General features: G+C 35.4%; 1 protein-coding gene and 1 long non-coding RNA gene across 2 annotated transcripts; both read left to right on the forward strand.

Moving 5' to 3' along the window:
- The first annotated feature begins 3953 nt into the window (after positions 1–3953).
- On the forward strand, positions 3954–5009 carry LOC135157099 (tolloid-like protein 2). The gene is made up of 2 exons (XM_064111608.1): positions 3954–4344; positions 4990–5009. Exons 1-2 carry the CDS (start codon positions 3954–3956, stop codon positions 5007–5009), a joined length of 411 nt encoding a protein of 136 aa, XP_063967678.1.
- Positions 5010–14154: 9145 nt separating this feature from the next.
- On the forward strand, positions 14155–16812 carry LOC135157020 (uncharacterized). Its single transcript, XR_010296101.1, has 3 exons — positions 14155–14239; positions 15483–15627; positions 16528–16812. It is a non-coding gene; the product is annotated as an uncharacterized LOC135157020 (long non-coding RNA).
- Positions 16813–17589: the final 777 nt, after the last annotated feature.

The raw sequence follows: 17589 nt of genomic DNA on the forward strand, positions 1-17589 counted from the left end.
TCCGCGTGACTTCTCTTGATGACCCAAGAGATTATCTATCTATTTACGTGTGTTATTGTTCATGATCACCAAAGAAAAACATGCGAACTAATATGCTTTTTAGAATCTGCACCAACCAGCATAAAGTTCATTTACATGGACCTATCGCATGTTAAAACATGCGTTACGACGAGAACATGACCATAATGTCTGTAATCATGTGTATTACGGAAGATCCAATAAAAATATATTCGTGACCAATGACATTTTATACCTTGATAAAATAGGAATTGAAAGGAAATTTTGGAAGAAATAAACGTGAGAGCTGGGCATATATTTTTTCCCAAACGTGTTAAATACATGGATATAGCAAATTATTCAATGCACATTGTCCTACACTAAAATGAGAGAGTGCAGCTAAAATGTTTTTTGTAGACAAAGACAAACTAAATTTTATTTGAAAACCAGTTCAGCTTAAAAGAACAATGGCATTACTTTAGATTGCATTTGCGAAGGTAAAAAATTGGATCGAGGGAATGCGCATTATTCTGTCACATTCATAAGTCAAGAATTAAGGCTAATGAAATAACGGAGTGATCTATTCAGTGCTCTCTTGCTGGTTTGTAGATGGATTGACCCCATCTATGCGAATCCTCGTAGAAAGCTGCTTTTCTTTTCTTATCTTGTACGCGATTGACGCCAGACGGCCACGTTCTCGTTTCATTTCTGGGGGGAAATCCATGCGAATCGTAATGCGATCGTAACGATTGGTAGGTACGTATACTTGCGGCGGTTAAAGATTCTGTTGAGGTTGTTGCAGGGCTTGTTGACCAGGTTGGTGATCGGTATCCGCAGGCACTGTAGGGCGTTTGCTGTGGTTTTTTTTAAGGATTCCAGCAGGCGATTACGATCTCCCATGAAGGCAAACTGTACTATAATCGGGCGTGGCGGAGGCGTTGTCCCAACGGACTTGCCTTGCTTAGAGCCTGGGAGGCGAATAGGCGTTGATGCAAATAGTTTGATAATATTTATAGTCGGAAAATATAAATCATCACATGACTAAATCAGTGTGCTTTATATTCAGTTTTTATTTTGTTTCATTTCATTTCCAATACGTAATATAACTTCAACAAATAAAGTAATGAAATAATATATTACATGGGTAGATTTCTTTACATTTTTTGTCTTGTAAGTTTTTTTTTTTTTTTTATATTTCGTTTTTTAGACATAGATTTATAAAGCGAATGGTCAACTGCCTGTTTCTCTTGTAACAGTGCTCTTAAGAAATATGAAATCCTGAGTATTGTTTCGGACAGACCCATATCAATTTGTGATAACTTGTACATCCACTTTTCTTTTTACACATTACTTGCCCTTTCGCCTCCAATCCAGCTTTGCCTTAATTTTTCATGCAAACTCAAAAGTCGGGGAAAGGGTTATTTATATAAAGCGTAAAAATAAAAAGAGAGTGTTTAAATCAATGAAAGACAAATAGCAAAGTATGCAGGGAAACTTGGTCTACAGATCAATCCAGTTCGCTGATATAAGGTAGAAAATCGACGAAAAGAAAAATCTGTTTTTCTGTAGGAGGGCAGAGGACAAACACAATTTCCACTGTGAAGAAATCGGTGGACACGTCCCACTGGGAACTGCAGACCAGCACGGGATGAGCGAGTCTTATGCCTTGGTTCGGGCATTTCCACTCTTTCCTCGAGAGAGAACGGGCCGGCTGATTAAGAATTCTGAAAACTTATCTAATATTCATTGAAAATGTAACTAGTAAACAAGGAAAACTGGCAAAATTCGCCTGTCTGTTTCTGGCCCCCAAACGCAATTTACTTCGGGAGGAAGAAACGACTAAAAAGGATTTCGGCAGCTTCTCCAACCTGAAAACTGAATAGAAGATAATTCAATGTAAATTGTCTAAAGCAATATAGTTTCAATGGAAAAAAATGAATACTGATGGATGTCTATAAATGTTTCTTGAAGCCTTCAAGATATTAAAGTACTTTACCGCTTCTTCTCCATTGACCAATGCTTCACAAAATAACTTAGAGAAAGTAAATACGCAAGGCATACAATAAATCTTGAAATAATATTGTAAAAAGTCATCAAATAATAGTTATACAAAATAAGTTAATAATTTTGTGAAATAGCAAATCCATTAAATTCATTTAATATTCGTCGGCGATTCCCCGTCGTGTTATATCCTGTCATTCAATATTACGAAAAATTCTTCAAAGAAACTTTAACTATTACATTATCAAACTATTTGAAAAAGAACTAATGCCCAAGAAATGAAAGGAATGACGCACAAAATGTTACAAGGAAAAAAAAAATGGACGCTTTCATCTTTCTTTCTCATACAGATAAATGACTTGTTTTTATAAAAAAAAAAGAAATTTCGCGAAAATGTAAAAATCTTGGGAACACAAATAGTAGTATTTCTGCAGCCATTATTATCCTGACGTGATCCAAAAAGCTAGTTACCAAAAGTGACTCTGAATGACAGCCTTCATTTTCTTCTCACAGACGAAGGCCTAATGAGGATGGTGTTGTGAGGCAAAAAGAAAAAATCAAAGTCAAAATATCTCTTATGTCAAGTCAATACGTGAGTCAAGCGTAAGACATCCTATTCACGCAAACTCTTCTTTTATGCCTGCCAGGAAGGAAGAAGCAGTAATAAGCAAATTTTTATATTCTATCCTTTTTTTCTGGTTTAATCATTAATTTTATGTTTTCATATTTTACTAGAATATTAATTTGCTATTGGACGTTTCTATCTAAAATATCTGTATACTTTCATTGTTGAAGTAGACTTATGTTTTCATTAAATATTTCACTGTTTGTGTTTATATATTATGTTTTTACTCTGCAAATCTTTCTCAATTCAGCCACTGGCTGCGATGAAATGATAATAAAACCTTCAATTTAATTCAATTCAGGAATTCAATATGCATATTCAAACCTTTTCAATTTGGTTAGATTTCACATCATTATAATATTGTAATACAACCATCCAGCGTATTTTGCCTGAAAGAAAAAAAAAAGAAACACATACAAAATACCTTACTCAACCTTTATTCTGCATTTTAAAAACTGGTATCAAACACGTCGTATTTCTTATAGATTTCAAAGACGCCAAAGGTTGTACCGTATACAATAATACTTAATTTAATCGGGTCATCATTTTTGCAGACATCGAGACTTAAACCTCAATATGCCGGTATTTTTTCAATTCCGGAATGAATTTTGAAAGAAAACAGTTGTCTATCTGGCAACAATGGGAGCAATCAATGGGTTACTTAACCCAAAGTAAAGCGTGAACTGCTGTAAATCTTATTACAGACAGGAGGGAAATTGCCGTATTGGCGCCGCCTTGAACCCTAGCCTAATACGTTTTATATTGATTTCTTGGCGTAGTTCATACAAAAAAGTACCATAGGAATAAAATGAATGAGATTCAATTTCATATTTCGTCTTTCGACGATCAATTTCATATATCTTCATATTTTCAAAGTTCTGCGAATTGCATAATAGGAAAGATCAGTAAATAGACACATTTCAATTAGTGTATTCCCTAGCCAATTATTGGTTGAAAGCCGAAACTAAATCGGCATCTCATCTAATAAATGTCAGAAAAAGTGAACTACATAATTGATGTTCTTGGGGGACAATTTAATAAAGCTATAAATGTATAATGATTTTCCCCTTTTTGTGTTTTACTTGTAGATTCACATTAATTTGTTTTATTTTGAGATCGTGTAATTGTATGTACATGCAATTGATTTCTATGTATGCACGGGAGTTCTGAATAGGGGCCATTGACTGAAGTACGTACGTACATATACGTACTACAGACCAAGACACACATTATTTTGTAAATTTCTTCATTATTTACCTTTACTTGGCTACGACTGCTGCAACAGGCAAATCTGTTACCTACAAATATTTCAATACAGATAAAACAATCAATGCACAGCTCATGCCATTTTAATGTCTTTACGTTTGTCTCAGGTAAAAGAATCGTGGACATCGATGTGCCAGTCAACGGGTCTGTGAACATCACATCCCCAGACTACCCAGACAACTATACCACAAACATCCGTCTAACATGGATGATCAGCGTTGCAGAGGGCCAAAGCGTAGTCTTGTTTTTCAGCCATTTTGACCTGGAACCAGCCTACGACTACATCAAGATCGGTTTCGGAAATGTTTCAGGACTCGAAGAGACTCGGTTGATCACAGTCTCTGGGGTTTCACTTCCGTCGGATATCAATACCCGGCATCGGACAGCATGGGTGGAATTTGTATCCGATTCCGCTTTCGGTTTTTCCGGATTCTCAATTGAAGTTACTGGCAAAGGTATTTTGAAAAAAATATAACATTAACTATACAGGAATAACTGTCTTTTTTTTGGCAGATTTATTTAACAATTTCTTACTTTCCCTGTGTAGGCCCTAGCCGACATAGTTCAGCGGAACTAACAATTTTATAGACTAAAGCTTTTGGTCTAAAAATTAACCTTCTATTCTAACCATAAAAAACAATTGCTTTATAAAATTATAATTTTGCTGTTTCAGCACTCGTGAAATGCATGTTCCGGTAGATTGCGACTGAAACAACTGAGAAATTATAATTAGGGTTTACAAACCTGGATCGGCTGAATAACCTTCAAAATCGTGTAAAATCATTGTGCTTTCGATTGACTTCCATTTCCAAGAAGAACGATCATGAAAATTATGTACGATGAACGAAACACAACGGTAGTTTGATCAGCGGGCAGGACGTCAAGGAGAAATTATTCCAACCTGTCCGATTTTTTTAAGTTACCATAGAAATTCATCACACCTATGCCTGCGAATCCGCTAGAAAGTACACATTCATCATTGTCATATCATTCTTCAATGGCTTCCGAGATTTCATGAAACACACTGACTTTTTTTTTCATTTGGATAATGTGCGGGGGCTTTCTAACTGACCCATTCTTCATCTTATCTTTTCCCTCAGCATGTTCTGACCATTCTTAAGTCACACTTTATTCGAATGAATATCTTATTTTGTTTGCCGTCCTGACCAACTGCGTTTGGTGAATATTGCATTCCACTTTCGTGGCTTTTCATAATGTTATGTTTTAATACTATAATTCACCTTTATAAATCCTAACAAAGACTTTCATTGATATGAATGTGTAGTGGGTCGGATGAAACGGAGGTTGGGAGATTTAATCAACGGTTCTGAGCTGTAAGGAATAGCTTATATAGCTAGAAAATATCATTTATAATTTATTCAGAATATTAGGAATCTTCCTTTGATTGGTGAAGAGTAGGTAAATCACGTGATGGAACATAGTGTCACCCATTAATCTGAGAAGTGTACAACTTTATTCAACTTACCTTTTTGTTGGGATAGACTTGACCTTTTATCTATTTCCCATTTCTATTTCTCCTTTACTATACACTCGACAATGTTTTAACCAATTGGAACTGAAACATGACCTTTTCTCCATTTTCATCTCTTCTAGTGGAGATGGTAGATTTTCTTCCCGAAGAAATACGGAATCAAACAGATGGACGTTTGTTTTTACAATCACCCAACTACCCAGACAATTATTTACCCAATACTCTGGTTTCCTATGTCATCGAAGCGCCAGAAGATTATTACATTCTCGTCCGTGTGTTGACACTTGATACTCAAAGGGGGTAAGTATTTTATATATTACAGGAATAGGAATAGATGAGATAAAATTTATTTAATCATAATAATAAAAGTCGGATTCATAAAGCGCCTTTGTCTGAGGATACAAAGTGCTGCTATTATTACCCAGACTTTAGCTGCGTTGCCTATACATGTATAGGCGCTCAAGTATTCGAGGAATTCCTTCCTACCGCGGGTACTCATTCACATCACCTAGGCTGAGTGCAGCATAATGTCTTGCTGAAGGAAATCACTCCATGGCTGGGAATCGAACCCACGTCCCTCAGACGAAAAGACGAGAGTCATAACCACTAGACCACGACGTCCCAACATTCAGTATTTGGAACTTTCAATACCCATGTAACTGGACATTGTGATGTTCTTTAAATTTTATTTCGGCATTGCTGAAATCAGCGATTGTGTCGAAACCTACATCGTACACAAATATCAACCAATTCAAAGTTAATTACTTATATTCCGCTTTCCCTTCTTACAGATAGTTATTATTCTTAGAATACTCAAAATTACGGAGTCACAAATGGGAGAGTGTACATTGATCTTAAGGAACTAATCATGACTAGTTGACGAAAGAGTTGCAATTAAATACAACTCCGAAATTCAATCACAATTTGATTTCTGATCAATCAAAGCTCGCATATGAGACTTGTATCTGATTTCTTTAGTTGTGTCTAAACCATACCGTTTATCCATTGGGTTCATAGTTAGCCTATAGGCCTATATTAATATGATAGTCAATGACAGGACTATTTGACCTTCTAACTACAATTTGATATATACAATATTTGATTTTAGTGTACTGTTAGGTGTTATTTGGTGACTTCGGAATGTTAAGTAATGGCACACACCTGAAACATGACCTCAAGTCACCAAACGTCAATAACTTGAGGTGATATTAATGTTAATTAATGTAAATGAATATAAGAATTGCGCCTATTTATGTTTTATACTCTTAATTCATAATCCCAAAGCAACTTCTTTTCGCCTCGTATGAATGCTTTTTGTTGTTCTAAAATATAATCAGTTAATGGCACAAACGTCTTTGAATTTAAATATCTATTCAGCATTCTGTAATAATATTGCTTTTCGATTAAAATTATGAAGGTTCGACATCCTATACATTGGCGAGGGGAAGGAGGTAGGTCGACGGGATACGATCCGGGAGACGCTGACCGGAGATAAACGACACATAACAGCTTACCATGAGTCTGAAACAAGATGGCTCTGGATATTGTTTGTCAGTGACTACACCAATGTTCTCTCGGGATACACCATGCAGATATCATTCGTCACACGTAATTAGTTGTCTTTGTTTATATTGTGTATAATTTCCTATGTATAATGATATGTTGATATTCTAGGCCTCTGATTGGATAAAGCGCAGGCGTGCGCATGCCTGCTGGGCGAAATTTTTATCGTATACAATGTATGAACGCAGTGATCGCACATGTTTTGAATGCCTGGTACATGTATTCATTTCCCATTTTTGTTCTGTTTAGTAACTGTGCTTAGTTATTCAAAATTGCAAAGTGCAATGGAATAAAATGCATATAGCATTTACATTTATTTGAATGCAGGATATAAGAGCAATGTCGATTAATTGCCTTGCTCACGGACTTTCAAAATTAATGTCTAGTCAGACGGTATCATAATGGTACTTCGATATTTTCCAATCATGACAAACTGTGTTTTCTTTTTATAGCTAATTATCGATTATCACTGGACGAACCGATGCTCTTTCATCCTCCCATTGTTTACACATCCACCTGGAGATTTTTCTTATCAGCCAACTGGACCTTCGAGGGACCCAAGGACTCCGTCTTCAGAATTCGATTCATTGACATGAACTTCCACGTGGGGCTGCAGTACTTTGTGGTTGAAATCGGCTTGAATTTCTTCGATCTGGAGGCCTTCAGGTTCTCAATAAGCGGCCACGAAGAGCCCCTGGACATGATATCAGATTCCCACCGAATGACTATTATAGTTGCTAGTTATACCGATGCGGTGAACGGTAGTATTTTGGCTGAGGTCACGGCTATTCCTAAACCTGGTAATATATATATTTTTCAATTCAAATGGAAATGGACAGAACATTACTACTTCTACTACTACTACTACTACTATTACTACTACTAATATACAACTATACTACTAGGTTATATTTAGAATACATTATTCAATTCAAAGATAATTACTGTAATTACCTTCCGTTATTCAGTTTCAAATTATGACTCATATCAACGATTTTTCTTAAATTTTACCAGCTCTAATACATGTATTTATGTGAACTATTATAAATTATCTATGAATATATATATAATATCATACATATATCAATTATGATTTTATGAAACTTTGTAAACACTTGTTTTTCAGCCATTGGCTGTCGCATGTGTATTGTTGTTACTGAAATAAATAAACCATGAATATACTACTACTACTACTACTACTACTACTACTACTACTACTACTACTACTAAAACTGCTACTAATAGTAGTAGCAGTAGTAGTAGTACTAGTAGTAATGACATTTTTATATAATAACGACCTGTAAAGGCTTTTGCTACGCCTCACGGACATAATATTAACATATAAATCTGAAACTGTGGAAATAGGTTAATTCTAACCTTAAACGTCAACAACATTAATTAATTATGGATGACCAATCTACAAGAAATGAATAGCTTGGTTAAAACCTTTGCCTTAAGTGGGTTTTGAAGAGTTTACGGTTATTGTTTCTATTCTCGTATGTTTCATAAAAATGTTGATTAAACGTATATATTAATGCAGGATTCGTATTATTGCTATTTCAGAGAACATTGCTCCCCTCTTCGTACCGGCCGAAGAATCGGTGATCCTCACCTCCTCGCATTACCCTCATTCGTACCCTAACAACTATCAACAAGTCTGGCACGTTGCAGCTCCAAAGGGCTACGTCATCCGCAACCGCTTTCTGGATTGTGATATGCCTTATGACAACGATGGCCTTTCAGTGGGAATTGGTCTTTTTTACTATCAAGGTAATGGCAATAACATAGGCCCGTATTCTGAACTCGGGTGTAAATTCTGTGGTTCAACTACGAAGAGGCAATTGTGACATAAATCTCTAGAGCAGTAGGTGTACATGTTGAATTGTTAGCTCATCAGATACCTTAATATCTAATACCTGTCAGACCTGTAGGGAATATTAACTGAAATGATATGTACTTTCTTCTCCATTAATACACGAGGAAAGAGCACAATTAACATAATAATGATATTGATGATAATAATAATGATTATAATAATAACGTGTTATCTTATATTTTTCCTTGTCCTGTCATACCCGGCGAATGGAATCAGTAAATCAACCACCCAATTAACCCATTAAGAGAATTGCGGAAGGGGTCTCTTGTGATTGATAATAAAAAAAAATAAATAATGAACGTTAGATTCAGGTAGAAATGCCAATTAAAAAAATTCAAGCGATTCATGAGAGTGTATGGTGTGGCAGATTGATATTACTTTAATGAAGGTATATGTTTATAATAATTGTCGATCTACATAATATACTTATATGTTCCATTTTTTAAAATCATTGTTGAGGATAAATTTAAGTGTCTTTTATCTCATTTAATATTCCTTTTCACATATTACTTTAAAACATGATATATCTTGTGTCTTTTTTAATTGAATATACTAGCATCATGTAATAAACATTCACTTTACTACTCCACATTATAACGCTTTTGATAGGTATAAAACCATCAGAGAAAAGCCTGAATATCTAGGCGCCACGGGATGGAGATGCCCTTTGATACCGAATCTGATACCAATAATGTAAAATGCTTTGACTTGATCATACATGGATGTAATACAATTTATTAGCAAAAGATGTTTTTTAATCACTATTTGATAGCACGTTGCCTGGGAACATATTTAGCTTTTTTTAACATTGGTACAGAATCAATAAATTACTGACATACCAAAGTGTAAGGCCATATTGATATGATAGCATTATTTTTTTTCATTTATCATCTGCAACAAACAAACAAAATAATAATACTAAAAAAAATTACAGATTATAACCAAATATATTGATGGGGAGCACCGAGCGTTGCACCCTTTTTATTCATTAGGGATCAGAAAGATGAATAAATAGTTTTATTGTAATGGATCGCGTGTTTAACATAGATTTAAAGAATAGATCACAGATTGAGGTCTAATTAAAAAGAATTGAAGTACAAACCTTTTATCAGACCAATCACGTTAAGTTACTTTTCCTTCCTGTCTTTCCCACCGAATTTCAAATGCTCACTTTAATTAGTAAGGAGTGGTCTGGCACCCTATAGAATTTATTATATCCTACATAGATTGAATCTTGTATAGTGATTGGTTCAAGTAGCATCATGTGACCGAATATATTTCAACTATGATGTTGCGTGACGTCAGACCTCGATATATTTTTCGCTATACCAATATTCTGACGTCACTATTTCAGAAAACGGGATATTTAGCTAAACTCTCGGGCGCACCGGCCAGCGAGCTCTCTCTCCCGGGCAAGTCCCGAGATGCGTCGGCGCAGGCACTCATCTGCGTTCCGCTGAGCGCGGTGGCTCGGAGAAAAGTAGGTAATTCAAGGCAAGTAACCGGACTTTGCAAGCTAAGCGCATAGATTTTGGTTATAAATTATTAAAAGTATGATATTAAACAAATATATCAGGCGTTTAATTCGAAAGCATAGTGGGAATTATTAATCCTCGGTTGGACTGGCAAAACTACGAAATTTCCCTCGGGGCTTCGCCCCTCGGGAAAAATAGTAATTGCCAGACCAACCTCGGATAAATAATTCCACTATACTTTCTCAAAGCCTGATATATTTGTTTACTATATATGTCTGATGGCACTTGCATGGATGAGTGAGTATGTGGGTGTATGTGTGTACGGGTGTATGTAAGTTTGTGTGGGGTGTACATAGGGGTGTATTCATAGGTTGTGCGTTTCTGCAAGCGCGTGTGTGTGATTTGAATACCTCTGGATGCTAATGAAATATATGGGATGTATATTATATCCTTTGCTACATGATTGTTTATGCACCCCTTTGTATACCATAATACTTCTACATCTACCGAAGATCCATATCAATTTATCATAGAGGAGGTGTGCGGGTGTGTGCTAGGGTGTGTGTGCGTGTAAAGATTTTGAGTGTGTGTGTGTGTTTTAAGAACCTTTTCAAGTGTGTGAAAGGGATGCTTTTGTGTGGGGGAGGATGTGTGTGTATGTGTGAGAGAGAGATATATATATAGAGGATGTTTGTGTATGTGCATTAAAAACCTTTTTTATTATAATGAATAATATGGTTTTTATACATCTATTAGTGCACATCCGTTCTCAATCCACATATCTCGCACAAACGTGCATTTATATACCATACTACTTCTATTAAAGATCCATGTCATTTTCCAATAATGTTTGTGAGCAGCGGGTGGGATGTGTGTGTGTGTGTGTGTGTGCGTTTGTACCTTCAATCTCTTTGATGTTAATAACTAAACATTCATAAATCCCCTGGAACCTATCCGTTAGCATGTGAGCCCTTGTACACCATACTACTTCTACATCTAACACAAATCCTCTCATTTAAAAAAAAAAAGTATTTGTGTGTCTGTAAGTGTGGGGTGGTTATGTGTGTGTGTGTTGCCGTGCTTCCGGATGCTAATTAAATATATGTATTTATACATTCCTTAGTACACGTACATATCCAATTTCAACTCATTAAAATGCACACACGTAAACATGCATATGATATACTACCTTTAATACATTTACCATAGATCCCTGCCATTTTACATTAGTGTTTGTGTGTGTATGTACGTTGGGTACTTGTGCTCGTTGATGCTAACGAATAATAAGCAAAAGTAATAGTATCCCCTCTTTTCAAGGTCACGGTTTCAATCATGTAAAGACAATACTTATCTCGCTAGATGTCACCTCTTTGTTTCTGAAGGTGGTACCGGTTTAGGAGGATGGAGTGGTCGAACTTCATCAGGTACTCTTCCAGTCTTTACGAGTACCATCAATGCCATGTATGTGACCTTCGGAACCGATCCAAGTGATTCGGGACGAGGGTTTAAGATGGAACTGACAGCTATAACAAGTAAGTACTACACACATGAACCCAAAGTTTAAGTACAAGTCTAAGTCACGGTTCAATAAGGCTATGATGACTTTATATAAAAGTAAGTATAAATATAGATACGAATATAAATATAAGTACATGTACAAGTTCAAGTATGATTTAAGCGAGAATATTAAGCATAATGCGTTTAGTAGTATTTTAGGATTAAGGTTTAGGTTTATTGTATAATTCAGATAAGATTTAATGTATTAGTTATTGAATATATTTTGTAAAGCGCATAGAGAGTCTTCTGACTATTATGCGCTATATAAATTTCAAATATTATTATTATTATTATTTTAGGAATAAGTACATGTATAGATAAAAGTTAAAACCCATGTATAAACACGTATAAAAATAAGGGGGAAAATATGATTAAAATTTATAGATAATACACTCTAAAAACATTGGGTAAAAATGCTCCATGAGGGTGATTATGTGTCCAACCAACATTAGGCATTTATTTTGGGTATTTTTATTAATCCAGTGTGATGAAAATTTTGCACATTCTTAAGTAATTGCTGCTTATTTTAACCTTACTGGGCAATATGCTTCCCGCATTGGGTAAAATACTGCCCCAAATTGGTTGGACTGGTTAATTCAAACTATTTTCAATTCAACTGTGGAAAAAGAATTGTCCATAAAATTAGAATATACATTTTTCTCTTTTTTCCCCTTTTCAAAAAAAAATAAATAAAGAACCAATTATTTTGGAAGAGCCCGACGTCTACACGTTGACCTCTCCAAACTACCCCATGCCGTATGAGAACAACGCCTTCATCCTCTGGCATATAACGGTTCCTTCGGGTTTTGGCGTTCTTCTCCGTTTCATCGAGTTCGACCTCGTCGACGAGGGCGACATCCTCGTCGTAGGTAATGGGGCATTTCCCAACGACACAGACAGTGTCGTCCAGGCGATCAACGGTCGTGCCGTACCGTCCGATTTCACGGTCTGGTCTGAGAGAGCATGGATTCGGTTTACCACTGATGGGAATGGAATCGCAGATGGATTTAAGCTTGAGCTGCGAACCGCCCTGGGAGATGGTGAGTACGGCGTCATCAGCAAAATAATAAAGAATTTTGAAAATTAAATTTTTAATCTACCTTATATAGACACTTCTAATTTTCTGTCAGGCGCCTGTTGCATGAGATTTGGCGGAATTAAAGGCAAAAGAACATAGAAATCAGAATGCTCAAATCAGGTTTTGGTAGGACATGAAATGAAGTTAGGAGGTAAAAGTGTTTGGGTGAAAATGTTTTCCATTCTGTTGTCCTGCTTGAGCCCGAATGCGTTTTTTTTATGTTACGGAAAATTTACTAAATATCATTTTTCTTCTTCTTCTTTTTGTTATTCTTCTTTTTCTTCTTCCTCTTCTTCTTCTTTTCTTTTTTCTTCTCCTTTTTTTTTTCTTCTTTTTCTTTTTCTTCCTCTTTTTTTTTTCTTCTTCTTCTTTCGGGTCACTACCTAAGTCCTGCCCATGCAGTGGAGGGTACAAGATCTAGCTTTGGGGTTGGAAATATTGCATTGCTCTGGGAGGAGAGGGCAGACCAAGAAGTGTTGCACCGTCTGGTCCTCGTACATACCGTACATTATGGCACGCTCTTATCGATTCTTTAATTGAATTTCTTTTAAAATCACTTTGATGAAACCAAATCTCGTCAGCATTCGCAAACATATTGCCTTAATCATGTTAAAACAGGACATTGTCTGATACCCATGGGTCTTGAAGGTGGTTGGATTGATGATTCTAGTCTAACTGCGTCATCTCAGAAAGACAACCAACATGGTCCTAGCCAAGCTAGGTTACATGGACTGACATCTTGGATACCTGACCCTGATAAAAGCGATTCGATACTCCAGGTATGCACCTTTGTCTAAAACCTAAATGATTCATGAAACATTTAAGTTAAGAATGAAGATTAAGCAAGTAGATGAGATTGTATATTACTCTATATTTCGAGGTTAAGAGTTCGTTTCCAATCGTCGCTTATATAGTTCTCACCGGATAAAGAGGTCAGAGTAAATCGGGGTCATCATAATAGTATGCATTGTGATTCTTTAAAAATAGTACCTATCGCTATCCCCAGGAAAGACGAAAATTAATTTCCAAATTAAAATTATTTAATAAAATTTTAAAATACATAATCAAAACAAAAAAAGGCTAATATTTCCATCTAATCGATATCTGTATTCTTCATCTTTAAAATCCACCATCATTTAAAAACACAGGTGTATAAGTCTATTGTTTATCTCTTGCGTTTCGTACTTGCATGCAGGTAACATTTGGCCAAGCATCCTACATCACAGGGCTTCTTATCCAGGGTGGACCGGAGAGCCAGGGAACTTGGATCTCATCTCTCATTGTCGGATTCGATGACCTAACCGAAATCGTAATATACATATATATATATATATATATTTTTTTTTTTTTCCAATTAATTTTCCTTCATTTCTGCGTAATGCATACATGTTGTCTATCCTTTTTTGTAATTGCGTAACGCGGAATGCCCGGTATGGTCTCTCTGAGTAAATGTGGGGGTGGATTCGAAAGAAGTGAAAAAGAAATATTCAGCCATAGTAAAACACCAGTACAAATATATCGATATCTGAACAAAAAAGTTTATTGAACCTCAGGAAACGATGCAACCAAAACAAATTAATAACTTTGTCCTATATTCAATTGCTTATTTTATAAATAGAAACAAATGAGTTGATTTATTAAAATCCCACAATAGTTACAGGGAAGACACCTCTTTTCAATGATTATACACATTATGTGGCGTTCATGCTAACAACATACGACCTTCGTTGTCAGTTAATATGATTATGGAATATACGCGCCCCACGTACGTCAATATTCTCTAGGATTTTCATTTATACATTCAGCCCTTCGCTAATACAGAGTTCTCTTCAATCCATGTCAGAAAAGCTAACAATGTTTCCGATACAGATTTTATCATGATTATTGTTCATTTCTATATTTTACTGTTTAAATGATGTGCAATGGTTATTCAATGTTATTAATCGTTTTATTCCATAATTTTCTATGACTATAAACTAGATTGTATGTTGTGCGTTTGCTTGTGAGAATAAAGAAAATCATGCGGGGAGAAGGGGGGGGGGGTGGCAAGCTTCTCCTTTTCAATATTTTAGTTACCTCTCTCTCATCAGTTGCAATCACAATGACGTAAGGGAAAACACCGACAAATATTTCTAAAAGTATGGAGTATTGGAAATTATAAAGAACTCCTTTTCAATTTTTTAGTTACCTCTCTTTCATCTTTTGCAATCATAATGTCGTAAGGGAAAACACCGACAAATATTTCGTAAGGTATTGAGTATTGCAAATTATAAAGAGTCAAACTGTTTTTGTATTCTTAGTGGGAGTAATACTCTGCTTTACTCGATATTTCTAAAGAAATATGACCATCCCTGTCTTTTCCGTGAAATCTCCCACTGTCAGATTTGTCCTCGAATTTTCACTACGATTCTTTGGCTTTAATGATTGTGCAAAAGTGCGTGCAATATTCCTCCATTTATAGTCCTATTCATCAATAACCATTGTGTCGACCGATTATGCTTAATAATATTTTAATGGTACATTAATGATAAAATCTTGAATTAACTCCTCAGAGACGTCAAAAGGAGTGGAATCCGAGAGACATTTCAATGGTTCTATTTAATCGTCCTCGTTTAAGTGAATACTTAAGAATTCAACCTGTCTCAAAGAGCCCAGAACTGATCTCTCTTCGCTTGGAAGTACTTGGTTGCAAGAATGGTAAATGAAGTTTAATTATCAATACTGCTTTTTGCGATTAATGACACCAACCCACTTTCTTCACAATGACTTGAAAAATGATTTTCAATTCATTGATGTGTTCTTATGAAATATTTTGTTAATCTGTTCAGAAACCAAACATTCATGAAGCACATAGGACATTTTATTGAGTCATCAAGCAATGTATTAGATTGCATATTTCATAGGCATTTCATTAAAAGTTCTTGAAATAAGTTAAATGTGCCATCATGAAGGAAGAGCTTTGGTGTGGATTAAAAATACAATCTCACAAAAAAAGAGAAATCTACTTCATGCAGAAGAGTAATGTTCAAGTAAATAAAAAAAAAAAAATAACAGACTTCAAAATCTTAGTGAGTAGAGTCACCGTTACTAGTTTTAAAACAAATTATACAGCATGTACAATGTGATATAAATACTGCTTCGGAATTCAATAAAAAAAAACTAGACTGATAAAGAAACGAAAAATTTCAGAAATTGCTTTATTTTAAAAGAATAAATATTTGGGGCAAAATAATTATTTTCAAAGTTCCGATGATTCAAGTAAAGAAACTGCAGGCTGTCATACACGAGTCAATTACATAATCATTTCGCTGTAATTCTGACTACTCTATTTCACTCATCTCTTTAATTATGTTTATCAAGAAAAAAAAATCGCTAAATATTAAGTATTTCACAAGAACATCTTTGACTTTCAAATATATGTTTCAAAGTGCAAAAATGGAAGCACATCTAACCATTTCTAATAAAGTTCTCAACAGCGATATTTTTGTTTTAGATATGAGATTCTATTTATGTTTAACATGAATGATTATATACAATTTGACATATACCATGTTTATTGACGATGGAATTGCGAACAATATTGTGAAATCTTTACAGACTGCCATTTTGATTTGGGCGTGTCATCTGGACACCTACCATCCTCCAATATCCGGGTCCCATACCGTTTCAACCAATCAGGAGTTCAGAGCGACGACGTCAGAATGAAACCATCCAATCACTACCCGCCAAATGAATGGCTAGGTCAATTACCCGAGGACGATGAAAACTTTATCGAAGTGATTTTCCAAGAAGACGTTTTGGTCCGTAACGCTATTATCCAACAGTGCAATGGATCTAGAATCATATTATTCAGTGTTGATGCTTTCCAAGGCAATGTCACAATTTCGGCCGATTTTGTAAGTTTAAGATTATTTTTGTTCATTGTATCGCCAAAAACCTGTTTTTCAATGATTCTGGTGATTCATTCAAATCAGTTTTATTGTTATACCTCGTTCCTACTTTCGCGACTCGCCCCACGATTGAAACGGTGATCTTAATCGTCGTGATCCTATCAGATCGTATCAGATCAGTGGTGGCAATTGTACTGATCGCAGAAAAAATTGAATGGTTCAAAAATTCTCAGGATCAGCTATGGAAGGCGAATCGTGGCACTCGTAACGGCTCGCACGACAGTGTGAACGAGGTATATAATACAATACAACAGGCAAAAGGAATTTCAGGTCTATTTCATACAATTTCTCTAAATCTACAAGCTTCATTCTTAAAATATTTTTTCTTAAAAGTTCAAGCTTAAGAATGGCCGTATCAAATTAATGAAATGACACCATCCAGCTTGAACATCTAGCGTTCTGTATACGTGAAATCAGCTTAAAACATGAATAATTCAGTAGTGCTAAGGACCTGTTGTTCAAAAGGAAAGACTCAACAAAAGAATGCGTAATCGAAATGTCCCTTAGATCTTTTGCTATTTTCCCTTTCACAAGTTTCCTTTATCAAATGAAGGAAAGACTCAACAAAAGAATGCGTAATCGAAATGTCTCTTAGATCTTTTGCTATTTTCCCTTTCACAATTTTCCTTTTATCAAATGACCATTCAAAAGCCCCCCCCCCCAAAAAAAAAAAAGAGAGAAAAATATACCAGCAGAATACCATCTTATG

This window comes from Lytechinus pictus, chromosome 16 (genome assembly GCF_037042905.1).
Source record: "Lytechinus pictus isolate F3 Inbred chromosome 16, Lp3.0, whole genome shotgun sequence".
In the NCBI taxonomy this organism is placed as follows: domain Eukaryota; kingdom Metazoa; phylum Echinodermata; class Echinoidea; order Temnopleuroida; family Toxopneustidae; genus Lytechinus; species Lytechinus pictus.